Source organism: Felis catus, chromosome B1, assembly GCF_018350175.1.
Source record: "Felis catus isolate Fca126 chromosome B1, F.catus_Fca126_mat1.0, whole genome shotgun sequence".
Taxonomy (NCBI): Eukaryota; Metazoa; Chordata; class Mammalia; order Carnivora; family Felidae; genus Felis; species Felis catus.
This window is the reverse complement of record NC_058371.1, coordinates 172,434,220-172,461,338: the sequence shown is the minus strand read 5'-3', so window position 1 is coordinate 172,461,338 and position 27,119 is coordinate 172,434,220. Positions and strand designations below refer to the sequence as shown.

The 27,119-nt window shown below is 38.4% G+C and overlaps 1 protein-coding gene across 3 annotated transcripts in view; it reads left to right on the top strand.

Annotated features, from left to right (window-relative positions):
• Window positions 1-27,119, top strand: part of WDR19 (WD repeat domain 19) — a 113,948-nt gene that overhangs the window by 2,613 nt on the left and 84,216 nt on the right. For all 3 annotated transcript variants that reach the window (XM_006931161.4, XM_003985437.5, XM_019829627.3), the window contains exons 3-9: window positions 445-510; window positions 2,347-2,472; window positions 13,954-14,069; window positions 17,781-17,896; window positions 22,934-23,014; window positions 24,839-24,951; window positions 25,471-25,644. In XM_006931161.4, coding sequence (XP_006931223.1) covers window positions 445-510; window positions 2,347-2,472; window positions 13,954-14,069; window positions 17,781-17,896; window positions 22,934-23,014; window positions 24,839-24,951; window positions 25,471-25,644 — 792 coding nt within the window. The remainder of the gene's footprint in view (window positions 1-444; window positions 511-2,346; window positions 2,473-13,953; window positions 14,070-17,780; window positions 17,897-22,933; window positions 23,015-24,838; window positions 24,952-25,470; window positions 25,645-27,119) is intronic.

Below are 27,119 nucleotides of genomic sequence, written 5' to 3'. Positions count from 1 at the left end.
AGAAGTTCTAGTATGGTGGTTGTACAGTGGGAAAAGTAATACATTCATCTTCATTAACATCACAGTTCAGGGGTGCCTGGATGGCTCAGTTGGTTAAGCATCAGACTTTTGGGTTTTGGCTCAGGTCATGATCTCCTAGTTTGTGAGTTTGAGCCCGACTTTGGGCTCTGCACTGATGGTGTGGAGCCTGCTTGGGATTGTCTGTCTCTCCTCTCTCTCTGTCCTTCCCCTGCTCTCTCTCTCTCACTCTCTCTCAAAAATAAATAAATAAACCTAAAAAAAAATCACAGTTCATAAAGTCTTTTCCCTGATAATAACTTTGTAGGTACAAATTATGAAACTGTCATGAGAGATCACTGAAATCACTTGAATGGCAGCTTAATTTTTTTAATGTATATAAATAAAAAGAAACAGATTATATTTTTGTGTTCTAATTGCTTTTAGAGCTGATCATATTGTGAAAATCTTTGATCGCCATGGTCAGAAAAGAAGTGAAATTAACTTACCTGGGTAAGTACAGAGGTGGGTCAAAAACTTTTTCAAGCTTTGTTTCCTAAAAGATAAAAACAGTATTGCCTTAAAACTATAATCAAATAGAATTTTACCACATATATATAATCTGTATCTCCTCTTTTGCTTTTTTTATTGCAAAGAGATTTTTTTATACATAAGTTGTTAGTAAAACATGTAAACAGATAGAGTTGATATTTATAACCTCCATACATTCAGAGGGAAGCCTTAAAGTATAATTATAAATGAGTCTATATGGAAGAATACTTATTTAATTATAAATAAGCCTGTGTGTGTGTGTGTGTGTGTGTATAGGCAGAGAAGATATATCCACATCCCTATAGCATTTCACAAATTGTTGGAAAATAGTTACTTTCCACATACTTTTTAAATGACAAAGACATTCTGTTTTCAGGAAATCATTCTAGATTACACAAAATATAACTTAAGCATTTTTGATGATTCTTTGTAAATTACCTGTATTATTTTATTGATAGTCTCAATGGTTATTAAGGTGTGTAGAGTTCCTCATCTAAATGGTCTTATGCTGCCATGCTTTTTAAATTCATGTCTGTTTTCTGTGGTTTACTGCCACCATCTTTGCAAAGGTTGTTTTACTTCCGTTGGTCTCTGACAGCCTTTCCCACCTCCTTCTCTGCCCCACTCACCTGATGCCACCATTTTGGTGTTTCCCATCACCTCTTAACTGTTGCTTTTGTTTTCTATATTATGGAAAACAGAAGTCAAAATAGTTGTAATTATGTCTAAAAACAAAAAGGCACTTAGTAAGGACCTTCTTTGAGTAAATTGTATGGGGTTTTTGCATGATCTCTGTGACCTCTATTGGTTATATGTTAGCTATATATATTTTTTTTTACCTCTGAATTATTTTGCTGTATTTATCCTAGTTAAATTCGACTGACAGAGGATCTGCAGATAAATAAAATAGCTTTATGTATTGCCTTTGTTAGATGATTTTATCAAAAATTTGAAAGCTTCCCTCTTCCAAACTCCCCTAATCTCTGAAAATATTAGAGAAAATTAATTTTGAAGAATAAAGTGATTGAAATAATTGTCTTAACTATAAAACTGAGTATGGCTTAGCCGATATCCAAGAGCAGAGTCTCAAAATGAAAATCAGAGAAGAAAAAGTTAATTCTCAAGGAAGTTTTTGAATTATGATAAACACTTCAGAATAATTTTCAATTGTAACGTTTTTAAAAAAGCATTTCCTATTTATAACTTTTGTCATTTTAATCAAATCACTCTTATTCTGTTATAATATAAAATGAAAATAACATTTCTTACCACTTCAAAATCCAGTTTTTCCATTATTTGCAATCCCACATCTACCCAACCTTGATCTGTTTTATACCCAATTTGTGTAGATATAACTTCATTTTTTATCAGTACCTTCTCTTTCTCTGTAAATCTGAAGTGACCTTTTGACATTTGGTCATACAAATTACCTCTTGATTCCAGATGTGATTTCTTTGTAGAGGTACTTGATGAGTTTGTCTTACCAAAAGGCCAGGTTCTTTATAGAATCTAAGAAAAATCCGCTAACTTACTATGTGTAATTATATTTAATGTAGTATATATAAATTATATTTAAAATAGAATTTAAATTCTTCCCATCCTCTCAACAACAACAAAAATTTTAACTTAGTGTAATCTATGCAGTGAATAGTGAATTGTATTTCTCACTTTAGAAAGTTTATGACCTATTCAAAGTACATTGGTCTTGCTATAAATAAAAATCACAAATAGATTTTTAAATTTCTTTCCCTTGCTGTAAGAAAATGTATAGTGATATTTTGCTTTCTTTTTTAAAAGTAACTGTGTTGCTATGGATTGGGATAAAGATGGAGATATCCTAGCAGTGATTGCAGAGAAATCTAGTTGCATTTATCTATGGGATGCCAACACAAATAAAACCAGCCAGTTAGACAGTGGTATGAGGTAAGAATAACTTTTTTATTTTAAATCTTCACTTAGAAATATGATTATTTGGAGGCACCTGGGTGTCCAACTCTTGGTTTCAGCTCAGATCATGATCTCATGGTTCATGGGTTTGAGCCCTATGTCAGGCTTTGTGCTGATGGCACAGAGCCTGCTTGAGATTCTGTCTCCCTCTCTCTGCTCTTCCCCAGCTCATGCGCATGCATGCGCGCGCACCCTCTCTCTCTCAAAATAAAAAAAAAAGAAAGAAATATGATTATTTGTAGGTTTGATACCAACAATACTTACTGCTATCATTATAAAAATGTATTTGTGAGTTATTATGAAAGTTCATTTATTTTTTATTGTTACATATAATTCTATTGATTTTGCCCAATTAGAGTAAAACTGTTATAATTGTAAAATATAAATAGCTTCTTAAGAAGTTGCTTTCTATGGAACAGACTAAAATGTACAAAGATGAGACAAAATATCTGAAAAATCTGGAGATAGGATTGGCCGCAGGCATGGCTGGATCTAGGGGTTCTAGTGATGCAATCAAGACTCTAGCTCTTAGCTCTTCCTTTCTCTGTATTGACTTATTCTAAATCAGACTGTTTCCATGGCTACTGCCAGCTATTGACTTATATCATATTCACAGCAAGTTATGCCAAAGAGAAGAGCATATCCCATCACATCACCCTGTCCACTCAGTTACTCAAAAGGTCCCTGAGTAGGGTACACAGTGCCATGGGATTGAAAATCCCACCAGGTGAAGAGTGGGATGAAAGGTGGGACAGTTCCCAAATGGAAAATACATTTGGAAAACAGAATGAATTACAGGTCTGTGCTAAAATAGAAACCATTTTGACATATAGAAAAACAAATTTTATTTACAACCAAAACTTAGTAGCTCAACCTTGAACAAGTTGCTTAACCTCTCTCTAAATCCCAAGTTCTTCTTTTATATGGAACGGGTATAGTAATAATATCTGCCTCATGGTGTCATGTGGCATGCAGGTTGGCCACACACACACTATAAGATAAGACTATAAATTTCCAATTTACCAAGGATAATAATAACCCAGAGGAAGAAAGGTGGCCATGCAGAACAAGACCAAAGGTAACCTTAGCATAGTTTTCCTTTCCCTCAAAATTGACTCATGAGGTGTGCATTCACAGTTGGTATTGTCTGCCCATTATGAAGTCTTAACATTTCTTGCTCTGTCCTTTTACACTTGGGGTATGCATCACTTTTCAAAAGATTTGAAGTACTTTCTGTTCTTCCATTCAAGAGAATATTTATAAACATCAAGTACTGGTTCTTGAACCAAATTCAGCATCAGTGAGACCACATTCTCTCCTGAAGAAAAAAGCATAATTTCCAGTGTTTCAGACTGGTGTATGTTCCTCTGCTGTCTATCTTCCCACAGATCCATTTCCTCATATCATCTCAGAGTTGTGAGGTTTAATTGTGTGTCATGCCTGGGCATGAAACCAAGAACTGAGTGAATGGTAGATGTTATTGTAATTATCATTAAGGTGGAACCAATTAAATATGAGTTAATATTTAATGTCTAAAGGTACTATTTAGCTTGCTCACAATTCTTTCTGTTCACGTTTTATAAAAAGCAGACTCCCAAAGAGGATTGAGTGTATGAGATTTATTATAAGAAATAACTGTGGGGGAACCTTGAGGGGGCAGGTTAGAAGAGCCACCAGACCACAGTGCATATCTGACCCTTGTGAAGTGGAGAGGGAAGGAAGAAAGGTTAGGTAGAAATGTCTTAGACTGCAGCTCAGTTCTAAGAAAGTTCAGCTAGGCCTCTGGGGAGACTTTAAGCCAAAGTAACCCATCAGAGAAATCCTGTGTCTCCTGGGAATGGGCCTCAACAGTATCCGTGTCCACTCAGTTACTCTCTGGAAGCAGCCTGTGGGAGAGCGTGGGCCCCAGCAGATTGAGGTGATGGATTCCAGTGCCAAGCATCTGGGGACACTGGTCAGTTACACTTTCCATAGCTGGAGATCTGAGAGACATTCTCACAGCTGTCATGCCTGCTTAAACATTAAGAGAAACATGCATATTGATCTTTTAAAAATATATGCTTAATACATGAAACCCAGCAGCCTGGTATATTAGTACTTCTTATTAGAAGTAATTAAAGAAAACAATTTTAAGTTTATTTATTTTTTTAGAGAGAGAGACAGCATGAGCAGGGTAGGAATAGAGAGAGAGGGAGAGAGAGAATCCCAAGCAGGCTCCTCACTGTCAGTGCAGAGTCTGATTCAGGGCTCAAATTCACATACCCTGAGATCATGACCTGAACCAAAATCAAGAGTTGGATGCACAACCAACTGAGCCACCCAGGTGCCCCCAGAAGTAATTTTTTTAACTACACATTTACTACATCCTTCTATTGTTACAACTAACTTTTTATATACTTTAGGTGAACTTTTGTCTCCTAGGTATCAAATGTTCTTGAAACCAGTGTTATTTTCTGCAGTGAATGGCCTATCAGTGGTTCTCAAACTTTAGGTGCATCAGAGTGCTTATTAAAACACAGATAGTTGGGCACCAGAGTTTCTCACTCAGTAGGTCTGGGGTAGGATCAGAGAAGTGGCATTTCTGAAGTTCTCAGATGCTGCTGCTGGTCCTGTGATTGCATTTTCAGAACCACTTTTCTATACCCATTGTGATTTCTTTCCTCAATATATGGAAAGGAGTCTACTACTTTCCAAGGAGTCCCGATTCCATGTAGTAAAGAATTATATAAAAGTTCAACCAGTAGATCCTAGAATGTACATAAGAACTGGTGGTAGGCAAATGTGCTTTCTACCTCTTTCTAAGTGAGCTACCCTTGATAGTGACAGTTGGGAGAGACAGAGAATAACAGTGGAATAGGAGAACCCTAGACTCACCTTGTTCCATGAATAGAACTAGATAACTATCAAAACATCCTAAATACCCCAGAAATCGACCTGAAGACTGACAGAACAGACTCTACAACTAAAGGGACAGAAGAGGCCACATTGAAAAAGATAGGAAGTGTGGAGACATGGTTTAGTGGAGAAATGGATCCTGGCTGCTGTGAAGGGGAAGGAGCGTGGTCATGGAGAAGGGCAACTGAGAGAGGAGCATATAGGGGAATGCACAAGGAGAACATTTCCCCAAAGCCATTGGCTTGGAAAATGAGAAGGGCTGAATTTCATGAGTTCTTGCAACCAATGGGGCTTAAAGCCTGGAGTTTTGAAGGTCAGCAGGCTTCACTAGGATAGAGCCTAGAGGGTACTGCCCTGCTCCTTGAGAGAAGGCAGGTAAACAACCTGGGGCATACAGCATGTCAACAGCAATCTGAAGAGAGACTGGGCCACAAAATTGGGAGATCATTTGCTCTTCTGAGAGCATGTCCCCAAGAGACAGCATTCACGGAGATACATCTCCAGGAACAAAGGAGCTGGTCAGTGCCATTTCTCTCTCCACAGCATAAACACAGTCACCTGTGGAAGCAGTGCAGCATGGATACTGGCTGCCTAACTTATATTAAGCACCCCCTGTGCTCCAGTGGAACTGCTTTTTCTCAGTCACACCTCAGTCCCAGTGTGGCAGGGCACTCCCCCAGAAGACCATCACAAACCTCTGCCCACACCATGTCTCCTAAGCAGAGAGTGCTGCAGGGCCTCAGTTCTGGTGGAAGTAGTGACAGGTCTCATTTCACAAGCAGACTAAAACTTGCCACATCAGATCAGGGACCAAACATTGTGCATAGAAGTCAAGCAGAGCCCTGCAGATGACTCACTGAAGGATAGGGCAGCCAAAACACAACAGCACAGTGCATGCACACACACTGGAAGCACTCCCTGAAGCACCAGGCCCTAAATGCTATGTGATGTCTTCTTTATAAGACCATTAGTTTCAGGAGCAGGAGACTTAACTGGCTTTAGTAGCACACAAAAGAAGACAGAGACATAGAAAAAAATGAGAAGACAAGGAATTTATTCCAAACAAAAGAACAAGATAAGGTCACAGCCAGAGATCTAAGTGAGATAGATATAAATAACATGGCTGATGGAGAATTTAAAGCAACAGTCATAAGGATACTCACTGGGCTTGAGAAAAGAAGACATCAGTGAGACCCATCCCACAGAGACAAAAGAGTTAAAAAAAAAAAATCAGATGAAGAGTGCGATAAATGAGATTAGAAACACACTGGATGCAGTGGACAACAGGCTGGAAGACTGAGAGGGACAAATTAGTGACCTAGAAGACAAAGTAACGGAAAGTAATGAAGCTGAACAAAAGAAAGAAGAGTTATACAACATGATAATAGACTTGGGGAGTTCAGTGACTCCATCAGATATAATAACATTCCCATCATAGAAGTCCCAGAAGAAGAAAAGAGACAAAAAGGGGCAAAAAATGTATTTGAAGAAATAATGGCTGAAAACTTACCTAATCTCGGGAAGGAAACAGGCATCTAGATCCAGAGGCACAGAGAACTCCCATCAAAACCAACCAAAGCAGGCCTAATCCAAGACATACTGTAATTAAATTGCAAAATATAATGATAAAGAAAAGATATTAAAGGCAGCAAGACAAAAGTCCTTAACTTGCAAGGAAAAACCCATAAGGCTAGCAGAAGATTTTTCACAGAAATTTGGCAAGCTAGAAGCGAGCGCATGATATCTTCAAAGTGCCGAACAGGAGGAGCACCTGGGTGGCTCTGTCGGGTAAGCATCCAACTTCAGCCCAGGTCATGATCTTGCAGTTCAGGAGTTCAAGCCCTGCATCAGGCTCTGTGCTGACAGCTGAGAGCCTGGAGCCTGCTTCAGATTCTGTGTTTTCCACTCTCTCTGCCCTCCCCCCACTGGCACTCTGTCTCTCTCTTTCAAAAATAAATAAAAATTTAAAAATTAAAAAAAAAAAGTGCTAAGTGCTGAACAGGAAAAATCTGCAGCCAAGAATACTCTGTCCAGCAAGTCTATCATTTAAAATAGAAGGAGAGATAGAGAATTTCCCAAACAAAACTAAAGGAGTTCGTGACAACTAAGCCAGCCCAGTGAGAAATATTAAAAGGACTCTGAATGGAAAGGAGAAACCAAAAGTGACAGTATAAAGACAGGAAACACAAAAACAGTAAAAATGAACATTTCTGTAAAAAAATCAGTCAAGGAACTCACAAAAAAAAGGATATAAGATATAATAACATATACCTAAAACTTGGGGAGGAGAGGAGAAAAGAATGGGTTAAAATTTAATCAACCATCAACTTAATATAGACTGCTATTTGCAAAAGAGGTTTTATACAAACCTAATGGTAACAGTATATCAAATACCACCAATAAACATGCAAAGAATAAAGAAATCCAAATATATCACTAAAGAAAATCAGCAAAACATGAAAGAGGGAAAGACCAGAAAGAATCAGAGAAAATCTCCAGAAACAATTACAAAACAAGTAATAAAATGGCAATAAATAACACAAGTATCATAAATTACTGTGAATGTAAATGGACTAAATGCTCCAATCAAAAGACATAGTATGTTATGGGGCACCTGGGTGGCTAAGTCAGGTAAGCATCCAACTCTTGATTTCAGCTCAAGTCATAATCTCACAGTTTGTGGGATCTAGCCCCACATCAGCCTCTATGTTAACAGCGTGGAGTGTACTTGGGATTCTTCTCTCCCTCTCTGCCCCTCCCCTGCTTGCATGTGTGCACTCTCTCAAAATAAACATTAAGAAAAAAAAGACATAGGATGTCAGAATGGATAAAAAAGTAAGACCCACCTATATGCTGCATATAAGAGACTCATTTTAGACCTCAACACATCTGCAGATTGCAAGTGAGGGGATGGAGAAGCACTTATCATGCAAATGGGTGTCAAAAGAAAGTCAGAGTAGCCATACTTTTTTTTTTATATGAAATTTATTGACAAATTGGTTTCCATACAACACCCAGTGCTCATCCCAAAAGGTGCCCTCCTCAATACCCATCACCCACCCTCTCCTCCCTCCCACCCCCCATCAACCCTCAGTTTGTTCTCAGTTTTTAAGAGTCTCTTATGCTTTGGCTCTCTCCCACTCTAACCTGTTTTTTTTTTTTTTTCCTTCCCCTCCCCCATGGGTTCCTGTTAAGTTTCTCAGGGTCCACATAAGAGTGAAACCATATGGTATCTGTCTTTCTCTGTATGGCTTATTTCACTTAGCATCACACTCTCCAGTTCCATCCACGTTGCTACAAAAGGCCATATTTCATTTTTTCTCATTGCCACGTAATATTCCATTGTGTATATAAACCACAATTTCTTTATCCATTCATAAGTTGATGGACATTTAGGCTCTTTCCATAATTTGGCTATTGTTGAGAGTGCTGCTATGAACATTGGGGTACAAGTGGCCCTATGCATCAGTACTCCTGTATCCCTTGGATAAATCCCTAGCAGTGCTATTGCTGGGTCATAGGGTAGGTCTATTTTTAATTTTCTGAGGAACCTCCACACTCCTTTCCAGAGCGGCTGCACCAATTTGCATTCCCACCAACAGTGCAAGAGGGTTCCCGTTTCTCCACATCCTCTCCAGCATCTATAGTCTCCTGATTTGTTCATTTTGGCCACTCTGACTGGCGTGAGGTGATACCTGAGTGTGGTTTTGATTTGTATTTCCCTGATAAGGAGCGATGCTGAACATCTTTTCATGTGCCTGTTGGCCATCCGGATGTCTTCTTTAGAGAAGTGTCTATTCATGTTTTCTGCCCATTTCTTCACTGGGTTATTTGTTTTTCGGGTGTGGAGTTTGGTGAGCTCTTTATAGATTTTGGATACTAGCCCTTTGTCCGATATGTCATTTGCAAATATCTTTTCCCATTCCGTTGGTTGCCTTTTAGTTTTGTTGGTTGTTTCCTTTGCTGTGCAGAAGCTTTTTATCTTCATAAGGTCCCAGTAATTCACTTTTGCTTTTAATTCCCTTGCCTTTGGGGATGTGTCGAGTAAGAGAGTGCTACGGCTGAGGTCAGAGAGGTCTTTTCCTGCTTTCTCCTCTAAGGTTTTGATGGTTTCCTGTCTCACATTTAGGTCCTTTATCCATTTTGAGTTTATTTTTGTGAATGGTGTGAGAAAGTGGTCTAGTTTCAACCTTCTGCATGTTGCTGTCCAGTTCTCCCAGCACCATTTGTTAAAGAGGCTGTCTTTTTTCCATTGGATGTTCTTTCCTGCTTTGTCAAAGATGAGTTGGCCATACGTTTGTGGGTCTAGTTCTGGGGTTTCTATTCTATTCCATTGGTCTATGTGTCTGTTTTTGTGCCAAGAGTAGCCATACTTTTATCAGACAAACTAGACTTTATTTATATATATATTTTTAATGTTTATTTTTGAGAAATAGAGCTACAGCGTGAGTGGGGCTGGGGGTGGACAGAGAGAGGGAGAAACAGAATCCGAAGCAGACTCCAGGATCTGAGCTGTCAGCACAGAGCCCAATGCAGGGCTTGAATTCCTGAACCACGAGATCCTGACCTGAGCTGAAGTCAGACACTTAACTGACTAAGACACCCAGGCACCCCTAGGCAAACTAGACTTTAAAACAAAGACTGTAACAAGAGACAAAGAAGGACCCTATATAATAATAAAGGGGACAATCCAATAAGATTTAACAATTATAAATATTTGTGCACCCAGCATGGGAGCACACAAATATATATAACAATTAATAGCAAATATAGAGGAACTAATCGATAATAATATAATAATAGTAGGGGACTTTAACACCCCACTTACATCAATGGATCATCAAAAAAATTTTTAATGTGAGGGAGGGGCAGAGGGAGGAAGACAGGGAATCCGAGTGGGCTCTGTGCTGCCAGTGCAAAGCCCGATGTAGGGCCCAAACCCATTTCTAAGTTCATTCTATGAGGCCAGCATTCTTTTGATACCAAAACCAGATAAAGACTCCACTAAAAAAGAACTATAGGCCAATATCCCTGATGAACATGGATGCAAAAATTCTCAATAAAATACTAGCTAACTGAATTCAACAAAACATTAAAAAAATTATTCACCATGATCAAGTGGGAACTATTCCTGGGTTGCAAGGGTAGTACTTGCAAATCAATCAATATGATACAGCACATCAATAAGAGAAGGGATACGAACCATATGGTTGTTTCAATAGATGCAGAAAAAGCATTTGAGAAAGAACAACATCCATTCATGATAAAAATGCTCAACAAAGTAGGCTTAGAGGAAACATACCTCATAATAAAGGCCACATATGAAAAACCCACAGCTAACATCCTCTTCCATGGGGAAAAACTGAGAGCCTTTCCCCCAAAAGTCGGGAGCAAGACAAGGATATCCACTCTCAAACTTTTTTTAAAAATTTTTTCAATGTTTATGTTTGAGAGACAGAGACAGAGCTTGAGTAGGAAAGGGGCAGAGAGGGAGGGAGACACAGAATCCAAAGCAGGGCCCAGGCTCTGAGCTGTCAGCACAGAGCCTGATGTGGGGCTCAAACCCACAAACTATGAGATCATGACCTGAGCTGAAGTGGACACTTAACCAACTGAGCTACCCAGGTGCCCCTACTCTCACCACTTTTATTCAACATAGTACTGGAAATCCTAGTCACAAAAATCAGACAATAGAAAGAAAGAAAAGGCATTTAAATCAATAAGGAAAGAGTAAACATTCCATTATTTGCAGATGACAAGGTACTATGTGTAGAAAATCTGAAAGACTCCACCAAAAAATTGCTAGAAATGATACACGAATTCAGTAAAGTTGCCAGATATAAAATCAATGTACAGAAATCGGTCACATTTCTGTACACCAATAATGAAGCAGTAGAAGAGAAATTAAGGAATCAATACCATTTACAATTGCACCAAAATCCTAGATACCTAGGAATAAACCTAAGGAAAGAGATGAAACACCTGTACTCTGGAAACTAGAATACTTCAGAAAGACATTGAAAATGACACAAAGAAATGGAACATTCCATGCACATGGATTGGAAGAACAAATATTGTTAAAATGTCCATACTCCCCAAAGGAATCTACACATTTAATGCAATCTGTATCAAAATACCACCAACAATTTCACAGAGCTAGAACAAACAATCCTAAAATTCGTGTGGAACCACAAGAGACCCTGAATAGCCAACCTTGAAATAGAACAGCAAAGCTGGTGGCATCACAATTCTGGACTTCAAGCTATATTACAACGCTGTAATCATCAAGACAGTATGGTGCTGGCACAAAAAAATACACATAGATCAATGGAACAGAATTGAAAGCCCAGAAATGAACCCACGATTATATGATTAATTAATCTTCAACAAAGCAGGAAAAAATGCCCAGTGGGAAAAAGACAGTGTCTTCAACCAGTGGTGTTGGGAAAACTTGGATAGCAACATGCAAAAGAATGAAACTTGATAACTTTCTTACACCATATGCAAAAATTAATTCAAAATGGATTAAAGACCTAAATATGAGACCTGAAACCATAAGCATCCTAGAAGACAGCACAGGCAGTAACTTCTTTGACATCTGCTGCTGCACCTTTTTTTTTTTTTATTTGAGAGAGAGAGTGTGTGTGAGAGTGCATGGGGGAGGGGCAGAGGGAAAAGGAGAGAGAGAATCTTAAGCAGGCTCCACGCCCAGTACAGAGCCCAACGTGGGGCTCAATCTCACAACCGTGAGATCACAACCTGAGTCTAAATCAAGAGTCAGATACTAGGGGCGCCTGGGTGGCTTGGTCAGTTAAGTGTCTGACTTCCACTCAGGTCATGATTTCATGGTCTGTGGGTTCAAGACCTGCATTGGGCTCTGTGCTGACAGCTCAGAGCCTGGAGCCTGCTTCAGATTCTGTGTCTCCCTCCCTCTCAATAATAAATAAATAAACTTAAAAAAATATTTATAAAAAAAAAAGAGTCGACACTTAACCAACTGACCCATCCAAGCACCCTGCAACTTCTTTCTTGATGTCTCCTGTGGGTAGGGAAACAAAACAAAAAATAAACTCTTGGGACTACATTAAAATAAAAAGCTTCTGCACAATGAAGGAAACAATCAATAAAACTAAAGGCAACTTATAGAATAGAAGAAGATATTTGCAAATGACATCCAATAAAGGGTTAATATCCAAAATATATAAAGCATTTATAAAATCCAACACCTAATAATCCAATGAAAAAATGGGCAGAAAACATACAGATGGCTGATAGACACATGAAAAGATGTTCAACGTCACTTATCAGGCAAATCAAAACTACAATGATATATCACCTCATACCTGTCAGAATGGCTAAAATAAAAAACAATAGATGTTGGTGAGGATGTGGAGAAATGGGAACTTTGGCAGGAAGGCAAACTGGTATAGCCACTGTGGAAAATAGTATGCAGGTTTCTCAAAAAGTTAAAAATAGAGCTACCTTGTGATCCTTCAATCATACTGCTCTAAGTATTTACCCAAAGAGTACAAAATCACTAAATCGAAAGGATATGTTCACCTTGATGTTTATAGCAACATTATCTACTTTAGCCAAATTATGGAAACAGTGTTAGTTCCATTGATTGATGAATGGATGAAGAAGATGTGGTATATATGTATTTATGTGTATACATAAACACAATGGAATATTACTTAGCCATAAAAAAGAATGAAACCTTGCCATTTGCAGTGACATTGATGGAGCTAGAGAATATAATGCTAAGTGAAATAAGTCAGAGAAAGACAAATACCATATTATTTCATTCATATGTGGAATTTAAGAAACAAGCAAAACAAGAAAAGAGAGAGAGAGAGAGAGAGAGAGAGAGAGAGAGAGAGAGAGAGAGGCAAACCAAGAAACAAACTCTTAACTATAGAGAACAAACTGATGGTTACCAGAGGGGAGGTTCCTGGAGGGATGGGCAAAAGAGGTGATGGGGATTAAGGGGTGCAGTTGTCATGACGAGCACTGAGTCATGTATTCAAGTGTTAAATCACTATATTGCACACCTGAAACTAATATTATACTGTGGTTAACTAATTGGAATTTAAATAAAAACTTTAAAAAGTGACAGAGTTGGAAAATATATGTTTTATTTAAGGTGATGAATTGTTGATGATGTTTCCAGTTTTATATACAGTGTTATTGGACCTACTTTTTGAAAGCATGAGGTGTTCTCATCCATTAAGATTTTTACCACATTTACAACTATCATTAGACTAATTAAACCATCTCATCATGAGTCATCTTAACGAAATTTGAGATTCCATCATGGCTTACATTTTTATTTATTACATATTCGTAGGTCTGCACTGAATTTGTAGGTCTGACAGTAAGATCACCTTCTAGCATCTCCAAAATATCTTTAGCACTTAGTTTTTGTTCTAAAGCATTAAGTTGTAATTTTGTACTTCAGCTCCTAAGTAGATATTAAAATTATTCATGAAATACTTTTTAAAGGATCTGTTTGGAGGTTATGATTGTGAATTTTTTTTAGTAATTGATATTTTAATGTTATAGGGATCAAATGTCTTTCCTTCTTTGGTCAAAAATTGGAAGTTTCCTGGCTGTTGGAACTGTTAAAGGAAATTTGCTTATTTATAATCGTCAGACATCTCGAAAGATTCCTGTGCTGGGTAGGTTATAGCTGGAAACACTGCTAAATACTTGAGATGCTTTACATAAATGTAATATATTTTACTGCCTTAGATTTTGCTGATATTGCAAGGGAAATTGTGTAGTAGTGAGGCTCCCCTGGTCAAGCCTTATATCTAGCTAAACTTCAAGATCCATCTATACTGTCTCCTAAGAATTACCCAGGCTAAATAGAATGAATGTCTCTCTAAGGTCCACCTGTGCCTGTGGACACCAGGACATTAATAGGATGGCTTCCATTTGTCCCTTTCTCACCCAGATTGAGAACTGTGGACATGGAATAGCTCATGTTCATATCAACACATCAGTAGATGGACTAAAACATTTGGTGACTGTTTGGTGAGAATATAACTAGATATTAATTCTAACCTCTTACTCTCTCCAAACACCAAGTTAGCCTATGTAGGCACTGGGAATTACATTTGCCTCAGGGTATATGGCTACAGTGTGTCTTTCCTTGTTTGACATTCTTGGTTCAGGCTCTTTGATTCCCACAATCTCTGGTCACTTAGCATCTGCCTTCGGAATACCCAAGAAGAAACAGATCTATTCTTATTGTAACATCATGCTGGTAAATGGTGAAACTAGTAGGCTTAATTATACCCAGGTGGCCAGAAGAATTATAATTTACTGCTAAGGAAGAAATTAAACCCTGGAGATAAGAGTACCCACAGAATACTTGAGAAAGTACCTTTCAACTGAGGATATTTAATTATTTCATTTTTTCACATATATGTCTGTTTAATATTAATATTTTTAGTACTCCAGACAAAAGGTAATGTTATTGATCCATTTGAAAAGCTAAACAAACTATTTTGAGTTATAAAAAACAACTTTCACCATACAAATTGTCTATTTGACTTCAGTTAGGCATTTTTTGTATCCCAGTTCATCTGTAGGAATATCCTGCCAAGTAATTTACAGGCCCCAGAAATGTTGACACCTGATGTATAAGAAAATAATTCATCAAAGCATGATTATTTTGTGTCAGGCATTTGTCATATGTTCATGATTTTATATGTGATCTTCGTATTTAATATGAATATGAGTCTGTTCTCAGTCATTTATTAACTGTGAAAAATGGGCCTAAGGAGATTCAAGTTAATTTTGTATCTTTAGCTAAATATATAATAGCTGCCTCTTTCAGAGTTGGCTATGATTTGTGACTGCCTTTTTTCCTTTTAAATAACTCACTTTCCTAAATCCAAGCTTTTCCACTCCAGGTAGCTGCCGCATGGTAGCATGATCTGTCAACATTTCACAGTAACTAAAATCTGTTACCACGTTTCATCTCACACTGATTTATTTCCTCAACTAGACGAGACACGGGCAGTTTTCTCATTGCATGGTTCTTATATACATGAAATTCATTTACTACAGTTTTTTTTTTTTTTAATTTTTTTTTTTTAATGTTTATTTATTTTTGAGACAGAGAGAGACAGAGCATGAATGGGGGAGGGTCAGAGAGAGAGAGGGAGACACAGAATCTGAAACAGGCTCCAGGCTCTGCACTGTCAGCACAGAGCCCGACGCGGGGCTCGAACTCACGGAGGTGAGATCATGACCTGGGCCAAAGTCGGACACTTAACCGACTGAGCCACCCAGGCGCCCCTCATTTACTACAGTTTAATTAAATGTTGCAAGCCTCTCCATAACATGGTTCAGACCCCAGTTACCATACTAGAGCATCTGTGAGTCAGTATTAATTACATAAGTCAGTACATGTAAAGTGCCCAGAACACTTTAAGTAGGCACACAAAACATGTTAACTGTTCTTGATGTTAAGGCCAACCTGAGTTCTGAGCACTGCAAGCAAAGAGGCCTTGAGGTGTACAGGAAGGAGGAGGGAGAGATGTTCTTCTCCCTTTCTCGGGTATAGAAAGGAGTTTGTCTTGAGATTTTCCCACCACTCTTTGTGCGCTCTTTTTTCCCTCCTCATGCCCATCTCTCTGGGCCCAGTTCCAATGTAGCACCCAAGTCCCTTAATTTCTAATCAGAAAACTCTACTACATCTCAGTGTCTTCTCTGAATGCTCCCTTCACTTTTGTGCTCTGGCCTCCTGATTGGCAATGTCATCTGTATCCTGACGACTCCCATGTTTATCTCTTCCAATTTGTAGACTCCTATATCCAACTGCTTACCCAGCATCTCTGATGAGATATCTAATAAATCCTTCAAATTTAATATCTTTAAAACCCTTTGGACACACAGCTGTCCCTCCCACCCTTGGTGACATCTCATCATTTTCTTCAGGCTAACCCTTAGTCTTTACTCTTCCTCTTTCTCATACCCTCCATATCTAATTTGCCAGAAAATCTTACAGGATTATCTTCAGATATCTCCATAATCCAGCCTCTTTTCACCACCTGTCCTGTTCCGCTGTGTGTGAGCCTCAAACATCTTCCATTGAATTTCTGCAATCTCTTAACTTGTTTCCCTGCTTCAACTCTTGCCCCACTATCGAATATTCTCAACTAGGGGCCAGAGTGAGCCTTCTTCCCAGACCTTTCCAATGGTCCTCCATCTGACCCAGAGTCAAAGCCAGAGTCCTCACAATGGCCAGCCAAGGCCTGCATGACCTGGTGCTTGCAAACTCTGATTTCATCTCATCTTCTCACTTCCTCTGCTCCAGCCACACTGTCCTCCTTGCTGAGCCTCTAACATACCTGGCACACTCCTGCCTTAGATTGTACTCACTTAATAACTACTTACTTAGAACTTACTTCCTGCATAGGTACTGTATTAAGTTCTGTAAGGGGTGGAAAGAGTGGTGTGGTCTCTGCTCTCAAAAGCAGCCAAAATAGCTAAACTTATATGGCACTTTCTTTATGCCTGGCACTCTTCTAAGTGCTTGAACTCATTTGATCCTCAGCTCTGTGAGATTGGCCCTACTCATCCCCAATTTATGGGTATGCGACTAAGGAATAGAAATGTTAAGTAGCTCACAGTAAGTGGTGGAGCCAAGTTTCAAATCTAGGCAGTCTGGCTCCAGAGTATGTATACTTAACCATTCTATTTCTCATTGTAGAATTAATCTTGCGACTCCAGGATTTATGCTAGGACCTTCAATAAATCTCACAGTGTCAAGTATGTAATTCTCTGCCTCCCCAAATACAGTTTTTGCACTGGCTAGACTCCTCAGCAAAAAAGTTTCCTGATACATAGTGGTTCTATCTAATATCCCTTACTAGTTAAGTGACTCAGTTCTTAACACAAGTCTCACTAGGACACATTCAGATTTGCACCTCAGTATTATCACAAATCTAATGCCCTCTAATTTTTCATGAATAGTCAAAACTGTGAATGTTGAATCTGTTTATACCAAGGGTCTACCACCCTGTAAAGCTGAGTATAGTAAAGGTAACTCGAGTGAGGTGGGATTTGCCTCTCTTAGAGACATTGTTACAGGGTTTGCTACATGGTAAGCAAACAAACTTATCAAGTAGCAGAATATACACCTAAACAGTTAAAAAAAAAAAAGCATTATTGCTCTTCTATGCTGTTATATTGATTTGTAACTTGGTAATAAACTTTTAAATAAGGTTGCTTAGACACTAACTGCTTTGATGAGGTTTAACATTCTTTGTTTAATATCCATGTCATATTACCTAAATGTTCAGATTAGACATCACAGATCTTTTAATTTTTTTTGAGAAACCCATGTGTCTGTACAAAAATCATCTCTTTTTCAGGAAAACACACTAAGAGAATCACATGTGGATGTTGGAATGCAGAAAATCTGCTTGCTTTAGGTGGTGAAGATAAAATGATTACAGTTAGCAATCAGGAAGGTGACACGATAAGACAGGTAATACAGTAACATCCTTGGTCCAATATATTCAGAATTTCCCTGAAATGAAGTTTGTCTACCAAGCTAATCTGTACAATTTTTAAATCTCTACGTGAGATATGTATACAATAACTTCATATTCTAAACAACAAAAGCTTTTCTTTTTATGTATTAGTACACTTTTCTTCATAGGACTACTTTATCCAAATATTTTCCTTTGTACATTTTCCATTATCGAGTATTAGCATGGGTTATCGGCTCTGTGGTTATACTCCGTCTGTCCATTTGTGAGATAACCCTTACTTTATATATGTATGTTTATAATATAAATGTGAATAACTAAACTTGGATTCTGGTCTGCCTGATATGTTAATTTAACTTTAACTGATATGTTAAATTGCTTCCAAACTAACCCTAATTAAATTTTAAATTTAATTTTAGGATTCAGGTTTACCGCTGTTCAAATTTCACAATTGATTAGATCCTCAGTGGCTCCTCTTAGGGGAATTTGTATTACCAAGAGCTACTACATAATCTCACCAGTGGGTAAATTATACTTTGGACCACTTGGCTTATTTAGTATTGCTGGGGCAATATTAACTAGCAAATTCTTTAAATGCCCACTAGGTATGTGGCACTGTGCTATATGTACTTTAGAAGAAATATGAAATATGACCCTATGTTAGTTCTCTATTGCTACATAACAAATTGCTCTCAAAACCTAGCAGTTTAAAACAATATACATTTATTGTTTTATAGTTTTTGTGGATGAGCAATGCAGGTGCACCTAGCTGCATTAAGGTCTTAAAAGGCTGCATTTTATTGGTCAAGGTTGGAGTCTCATCTGAAGGCTTGACTGGGAAAAAAATCTGTTTCCACTCTCAGTCACAGGGTTGTTGACAAGAGTTCAGTTCCTTACAGGTAGTTAGGCTCAGAGCCTCAGTTCCTCTCTGGCCATTGATTAGAAACTTACCTAATTACCATGCCACATGGATCTCTCCATAGAGTGCCTCATAACATAGCAGGTGGTAATAGATTGTGAGCAGCCATTTGAAACTTAAGCCACAATCTCTTAATAAATAACCTGATCTCAAAATCATTTTTGCCATATTCTGTTATGTAGAAGTAAGTCCCTGGGTCCAGCCCACACTTCAAGGGGTAGGGATGGGGATTACACAAAGAAACCAGGAGGTGGGGATCATTGTGGATCATCTTAAAAGCTGCGAACCATAGGATCCTACTCTCAAAAAGACAGAACTAATTACGATAAAACACAGCCTTATGCGATTGCCAGTTTTGTCGTATAGCTTACAAGTCTTACGTATGTGAGATGGAGGAAATCAAGGAAAGCTGAATTAGGAATCTTTAAAAGACAGATGATCTGAATAAATCAAGGTATAGGATGAACTTGTAACAGAGAGATCCAAAATTACAAGGGCTTCATTAAAAATAGACCTACCCTATGACCCAGCAATAGCACTGCTAGGAATTTACCCAAGGGATACAGGAGTACTGATGCATAGGGGCACTTGTACCCCAATGTTTATAGCAGCACTCTCAACAATAGCCAAATTATGGAAAGAGCCTAAATGTCCATCAACTGATGAATGGATAAAGAAATTGTGGTTTATATACACAATGGAGTACTACATGGCAATGAGAAAGAATGAAATATGGCCCTTCGTAGCAACGTGGATGGAACTAGAGAGTGTGATGCTAAGTGAAATAAGCCATACAGAGAAAGACAGATACCATATGTTTTCACTCTTATGTGGATACTGAGAAACTTAACAGGAACCCATGGGGGAGGGGAAGGGAAAAAAAAAAAAAAGAGGTTAGAGTGGGAGAGAGCCAAAGCATAAGAGACTCTTGAAAACTGAGAACAAACTGAGGGTTGATGGAGGGTGGGAGGGAGGGAGGGTGGGTGATGGGTATTGAGGAGGGCACCTTTTGGGATGAGCACTGGGTGTTGTATGGAAACCAATTTGACAATAAATTTCATATATTGAAAAAAAACAAAATTACAAGGGCTCTAAGAATATGGTAGTTTGGGTGGTTTTTCTTCTTTCTCTTTCTCATATAACAGAGAGAGGTAGGCAGATCATCTCTGCATGTCTGCTTCACAAGGCTGTACATAGTCCCAGGTTCCTTGCTTCCATCTTACTGCTCTGCTATTTGCTAGGATGTTTTGTCTTCATATGCATAGTTAACAGCACCAGATCTGTATTTCCACCCCAGGGAAGGGAGAAAGAGAAGTGGAGTGCAAGAAACATTTAAAGGACCTAGTCTGGAAGATGCATTTATTATTTCCATTCATATCACTAGAACCTAATCATATAGTCACGCCACACTGCTGCCAGGGAAGCTACAAATTTAGTCTCTGTGGATCATCAATCGTGTGCCCCACTGAAACTTGTTTTAGTGGATACCATAAGACATTTAGCAGTCTGTCATTCAACCCACGCAAAGCAGCATGAACAAAGATAAGAAGAAAAACTTGAAGCTTGTTTATGGCTCGTTCAAGATTGGCTTGACTGAAGATGTGGGCTTTGATTGAAAATTTATAGAAAATAAGGCTGAAGAAGAAAATTGGTTCCTGTATCTGGAAAGCTCTGAAAGTTAAGCGGAAGTAACTCAACCATGTTGAGCAGACCCATAGCATGATTAAAGTGGTTCTTAAGAAAGATTAGTGTAAAAGATATTTCCTAGAAACCTAAAATTTTGAGCATTCTATTTTGGTACCCTTTTGAATTAGAATGATAATACAGTTCAAATGCTTTAGCTCCACACTTTTGTATCCATATCAGACATCAACACTGAATGAAGACATGGTCTTACAATGTTTTGCTACATAGCATCCCAGGAAGTCGCTATATTCAGCCATTATCTGCATACATTTCCCATTTCTGATCTTTAAGATATATGCTTCCAGAATTAGACATACTACTTAAGTTGTCCTGTGGTAAGCAAAGCATACATTAAAAGCATTGCTTTATTTGGTACTGTCTCTGAATTATTTTGACTTTACTATTCTGAAGATCACTCTAGTGTTACTTGTGTACATTTATTTTTATTTGTCCTATTAAGGGCTTGTCTGATTTCTTGAATCTGAAAATTGCTGTCTTTCATCAATTCTGGAAAATTCTTAGTCATTATCTCTTGGGTATTACCTCTTGCTCTTTCTATTCTGTCCTTCTGCAGTGTCAGTTAGACATATGTAGGACCTCCTATCTCTTTAACTCTCTTTTGTAATATCTTTTTGTCACTACAACTTCTGGATAATTTCATCAAATCAGTTCACTTACTCTTGAAATTTGGTCAAATTTGAGTTTTTTTATTTTAGTGATTCTTCTTTTCATTTTTAGTAAGTACTTTAGAGCAAAATAGGCATTAATAGGATTAAGAGGTACAAATTTCCAGTTGCAAAATAAATAAGTCATGGAGGTATGATATATAGCATAGGGAATATAGTCAGTAATATCGTAATAATTTTGTATGGTGAGATAGTACTAGACTTATGGGGATAATTTTGTAAAGTATATAAATATTGAACTACTATGATGTTTACCTAGAAGTAATAGGATATTGTATGTCAAGTATACAGTTGATCCCTCAACAACATGGGTTTGAATGGTGCAGATTTACTTATATGTGGATTTTTTTTCAATAAATATAGTGCAGCACCATAAATGTATTTTCTCTTATGACTTTCTTTTTTTCTTTTTTTAGAGAGAGATAAAGTGAATGGGGAAGAGGGACAGAGGGAGAGAGAGAGAGAATCTCAAGCAGGCTCCATGCTCAGCGTGGAGCCTGACGTGAGTCTCAATCCCACGACCCTGGGATCATGACCTGAACTGAAATCAAGAGTCAGATGCTCAACTGACTGAGCCACCCAGGCACCCCATGATTTTCTTAATAACGTTTTCTTTTCTCCAGTTTATTTTATTGTAAGAATACAGTATTTAATATACATAACATGCAAACCATGCATTAATTGAGTGTTTATGTTATTAGTAAGGCTTCTAGTCAGCAGTAGGCTATTAGTAGTTAAGTTTTGGGGAAGCAACATTTTATGCCAATTTTGAACTGTGCAGGGGCTCGGCTATCCTGACCTCCATGTTATTCAAGGGTCAGCTGTATTTTTAATTAAAAAAGAAAAATACTTTGTAGTTCTCTTAAAAATCTGTCAGGATTTTTTTTTTTTAAGTCTCTTGTCAGGGTGCCTAGGTGGCCCAGTTGGTTGAGCATCTGACTCTTAATATCAGCTCAGGTCGTGATCCCAGAGTTGTGGGATCAAGCCTTGCATCAAGCTCTACGCTGAGCATTGGAGCCTGCTTATGATGCTATCCCCCTCCCTTTGCCCCTCTCCACCACTCTCTCTCTCTCTAAAATTATAAAGGAAAAGTCTCTTGTCATACTTATGAGTCTTTTTATGTGTTTAGTCATTTTAAAGCATTACTTTATGATCTCTCTCTGAGAATTCTGTTATTTTTAGATCTGCTGACTTTTGCTCTTGATGCATTATTTCTTTGTGACTTTTCTCATTTTGAATTGTGAGCTCATCTTCAGCAGGGCTTGTCTGTGGACATTTTTTTGCAGCTTTGGAAGAGGCTTTGGATTTGCTTTTGATAAACACTCCAAGGAGTTTCTAGACCACTCAAAGTATAAATTTGAACTTCAGATCATAATGAGGATAGGAAGGAACGTTTGATTTGAAAAGAATGTTTTCGGCATTTCTTCTGACTCAAAGCTCAGCCCAAATCAAATGGGCTTCTTTATTATCTCCTTACCAACTGCTCTGGATAGTTGCACACATACTTTGGTTTATGGTTTGATCTTTGCTTATTGTCCCTGGGAATTTTCCTTACCTTCTTTCAAGCTTAATGTATCTATTTGATAAGATACGTGTTCCATTTCATCCAGAATTTCTAGAGGTTTATCACGGTGGGATTTTCAGGTATAACAGAAGTAAAAGCAAGTTACCTGTTTTATTAATATTCAGAATGAATTTAAGTGTTGCATTTGTTCATAGTGATAACATTTCTATCCCTGCAGACGTCAGTGAGATCAGAGCCTAGCGACATGCAGTTTTCCACGATGAAGACTGATGATCGAATGTCTGCTGCTGAAAGCACAGTAAGAATGCTAAACCAGGGCACTGGGGGGGCTCAGTCGGTTTAGTGTCCAACTTCAGCTCAGGTCATGATCTCGCAGTTCGTGGTTCCAAGCCCCACACCAGGCTCTATACTGACAGATCAGAGCCTGGAGCCTGCTTTGGATTCTGTGTCTCCTCTCTCTGCCCCTCCCCCACTTGTGTGCACGCAGTCTCTCTCTCTTTCTCTCTCTCTCCCTTTTTCAAAAATAATGTTAAAAAAATTTTTTTAAAGAATTCTAAGTCAAATCCATGCCCAAGTTATTTTGATACTTTTGTAGACTATTTTTTCTCCTTTTCTAGGATGGTTCAGAATGTATAGTGATAAATAAATTATGGTCTGTCATTTATTAAATCAGCGTAAGCTCCAGTCTCTTAGGCATGTAAGTTGCTTTTGCTGCTGCTGGCAACATCTAGCTGCCTGGTGTCACAGCAGATGAAGGCATCTTCCTGATGCAGTGGGTGTTGCTCTTCCGATTCTTGTGGTAGTAGAAACAGGGAGGGCGCCTTTGGTGACCAGAGCTCTGGAAATTGTACTTTTTATTTTGTTAATAGCTTAGATGCCTTTTCCCTGCCACAATTTAATACTCTGAAATCCAGATGATTTTCACAATTAATACAAATATATTTAAATTAAATGATCCAATTTCTTAAAAAGCTATTTAATTGATAGTGACTTATAATTGGTAGAATCAAGGAAATATATCAGTGTTTCTCTTTTTATATAAATCCATCACTCTTAATGAGCCCAAATAAGTAATACACTCCTTCCCCTCCCTCACACAGGTAAACCCTACACTGAAAATTACAATCAAATATTGACTGTGTGAGTAATGGAGGGACACTAGTCTAGCAACATTGACCAGTGACCTGCAGGTGATGGAAAGAATGATGATACAAAAAATTGAGCTCAATTACCCACACAATGTGGCTCAAAATCAGAATGTCCTCTTAGGATGGAAAACTCTCTATACTCTGGATATGAATTCAGTTTCAGTGGAACTTTGTCAGACTTACAGTCCTGTATTGCACAGAACTCTAATGAGAGGTGTAGAGAATTTTAAAAAGTTAACCCACCCAAGGGCACCTGGGTGGCTCAGTTGGTTAAGCATCCAACTTTGGCTCAGGTCATGATCTCACAGCTCGTGAGTTCAAGCCCCATGTCAGGCTCTGTGCTGACATCTTGGAGCCTGGAGCCTGCTTCAGATTCTGTGTCTCCCTCTCTCTCAGCCCCTCCTCTGCTCGCTGTCTCTCTCTCTCCCTCAAAAATAAATAATAAAACATTAAAAAAAAATTTTTTTTAGGGGTGCCTGGGTGGCTCCGTCAGTTAGGCATCCAACTTCGGCTCAGGTCATGATCTCACAGTTTGTGAGTTTGAGCCCCGTGTCAGGCTCTGTGCTGACAGCTCAGAGCCTGGAACCTGCTTCAGATTCTGTGTCTCCCTCTGCCCCTCCCCTGCTCACGCTCTGTCTCTCTCTCTCTCTCTCTCTCTCTCTCTCTCTCTCAATAATAAATAAAGGCTAAAAATTTTTTTTCTTTTTTAATTTTTTTAAATAAAATAAAGTAACACCCAGCTATTTTAATGTACTTTTCAAAGGGTATGTTGGATGTGCGTAAAGCCAAGGACCCTTCCCAGACTATATATTACAATGTATTTTTTTAAATCATGTTATCTTATTAGTTACAACATTTAATGTAAACCTGGCTCATTGTTTGCATAAATTAGATTTAGCTATTTGAATTTCCTTATTGGTCTTCACGAAGTACTGAGTAATTCATTTGCACGATCTCTTAATCTTTTCTGGCAGATCAGTGTGGTGGTTGGCAAGAAAACTTTGTTTCTTTATAATCTGAATGAACCAGATAGTCCAATTGATCTGGAATTTCAGCAGCGCTATGGTAACATTGTCTGCTATAGGTGGTATGTAAAAAAAGCTTATTACCAAAAGATATCCGTGTGTTTTTCCTTACTAATATATTTCATTTTTGACCTTAGCATTTTCACTTCTATATGTAACATTTTCTGGATTGTAAACTATGATTTAATATGTGAAACTTGGGGTACCTGGGTGGTTCAGTCAATTAAGTGGCCGACTTCGGCTCAGATCACGATCTCATGGTTCATGAGTTTGAGCCCCACAACAGTCTCTGTGCTGACAGCTCAGAGCCTGGAGCCTGCTTTGGATTCTATGTCTCCTCCTCTCTCTGTCCCTCTCCTGCTCATTCTCTCTCTCTCTCTCTCTCTCTCTCTCTCTCTCTCTCTCTGTCTGTCAGAAATAAACATAAAAAAAATTTAAATATGTGAAACTACCTAGCATATTACATGGCCCTTGATAAATTGGATTCTGTAGTTCTTTAGTTTTAAGGCACTTGCTTATTTACTTTATTGCAAATGATAGTTAATCATCCTTTTAATGTATTGTTGCCTTTGTTGCTATAGGTATGGTGATGGCTACATCATGATTGGCTTTTCACGTGGAATTTTTGTGGTCATCTCCACTCATATTAGAGAGATTGGTCAAGAGATATTTCAGGCTCGTGACCACAAAGATAGTCTAACCAGTATTGCAGTATCACAGACGCTTAATAAAGCTGCTACATGTGGTGATACCTGGTAAGTTATATTCACATTTTCCCAGGAAAGCTTATGTAAGGAATATTGAAGATATTCAACAAGACTTTGATGGCTAATATGAATCTATCCACCATACTTTCTTGCACTCCTAAAACCTGTTTGCAATTGAAAATTTCTAAGATTGCTTCTGCTGTTAACACTCAGGGCAAAACCTAAAATAAATACTAGATGTAAACTGAATACAACACCTAAAATTGAGTATGCTTGAAAATCCATCTTAAAATAGGTAATTCCAGGTAATATGAAGTAAGCACATTCATCTGTCTCTCTCACTGAATACAGCTATAAAAACTGGGCAGACCTTTGTAGCAACGTGGATGGAAATGGAGAGTGTGATGCTAAGTGAAATAAGCCATACAGAGAAAGACAGATACCATATGCTTTCACTCTTGTGTGGATCCTGAGAAACTTAACAGAAACCCATGGGGGAGGGGAAGAAAAAAAAAAAAGAGGTTAGAGTGGGAGAGAGCCAAAGCATAGAGACTCTTAAAAACTGAGAACAAACTGAGGGTGTGTGATGGGTATTGAGGAGGGCACCTTTTGGGATGAGCACTGGGTGTTGTATGGAAACCAATTTGACAATAAATTTCATATATTGAAGAAAAAAAAAAAACCCGGGCAGAATGCATGGAACAGCTATTTGAGGACTTTAAAAAGTAAATAGTAGGCATATTGAAGAAGACCAGAATTTGAAGTACCACTGAACCAGTAATGAGTCTCCCATTCATCTTCCAATCTGTCAGGACTGAAGGCAGCCAAAATCCGGAAGTAGAAACCAGAACTTAAATGAGAGAGCTCTGAGAGAAGTCCTCTGGTTCTGGCTCAAGTTGCAGGAAAGAGAACTCCTCTTATGCTCAGAGACAGTTGGGGAAATTTCCCAGTTTCCTTTCTTTTTCTTTCTTTCTTCTTTCATGCCCTGGCCACCAAGCAACCTGCAGTGGCAGCAACAGCTCCGGCAAGAAGGACCCTCAGATGCCTATAGCTCTGACAGAGGGTAACCTTCCTCCAGTTACAGGGGCTGTGGTCCCAGGAAAGTGGGGTAAACCCTGCTGATTACTTTTCTCCCTGTCCTCCCACTGCTTGGTGGCAGGTATGGGTACAGTTGTGGGAAGGACAAAACCCTGCAGGGTAACTAGAGCCTGAACTTTACTGCTGGAAGACCAAAAAAGGGAGCCCCAGGGAATCAGAACATACCAGGGAGATCCTAGAGCGGGAGGAGCTCTGGAAAGCAAGCATCTAAAGATATTTATGAGCTCCTAGGTTCACTCCTGAGCTATACATGTGTATCTCATCCTAAACATACCAAAGACTTTGAGAACTGAACTAAAAGATCATAATGCAAGTCCTATGGGTCACAGAGTGGGCCATACAGGAACATATCTGAATATGATTGCAAAGCCTTTGAAAATGGAACTGATGTTGAAACCACAACCCACAAAAGGCTGGTTGATACT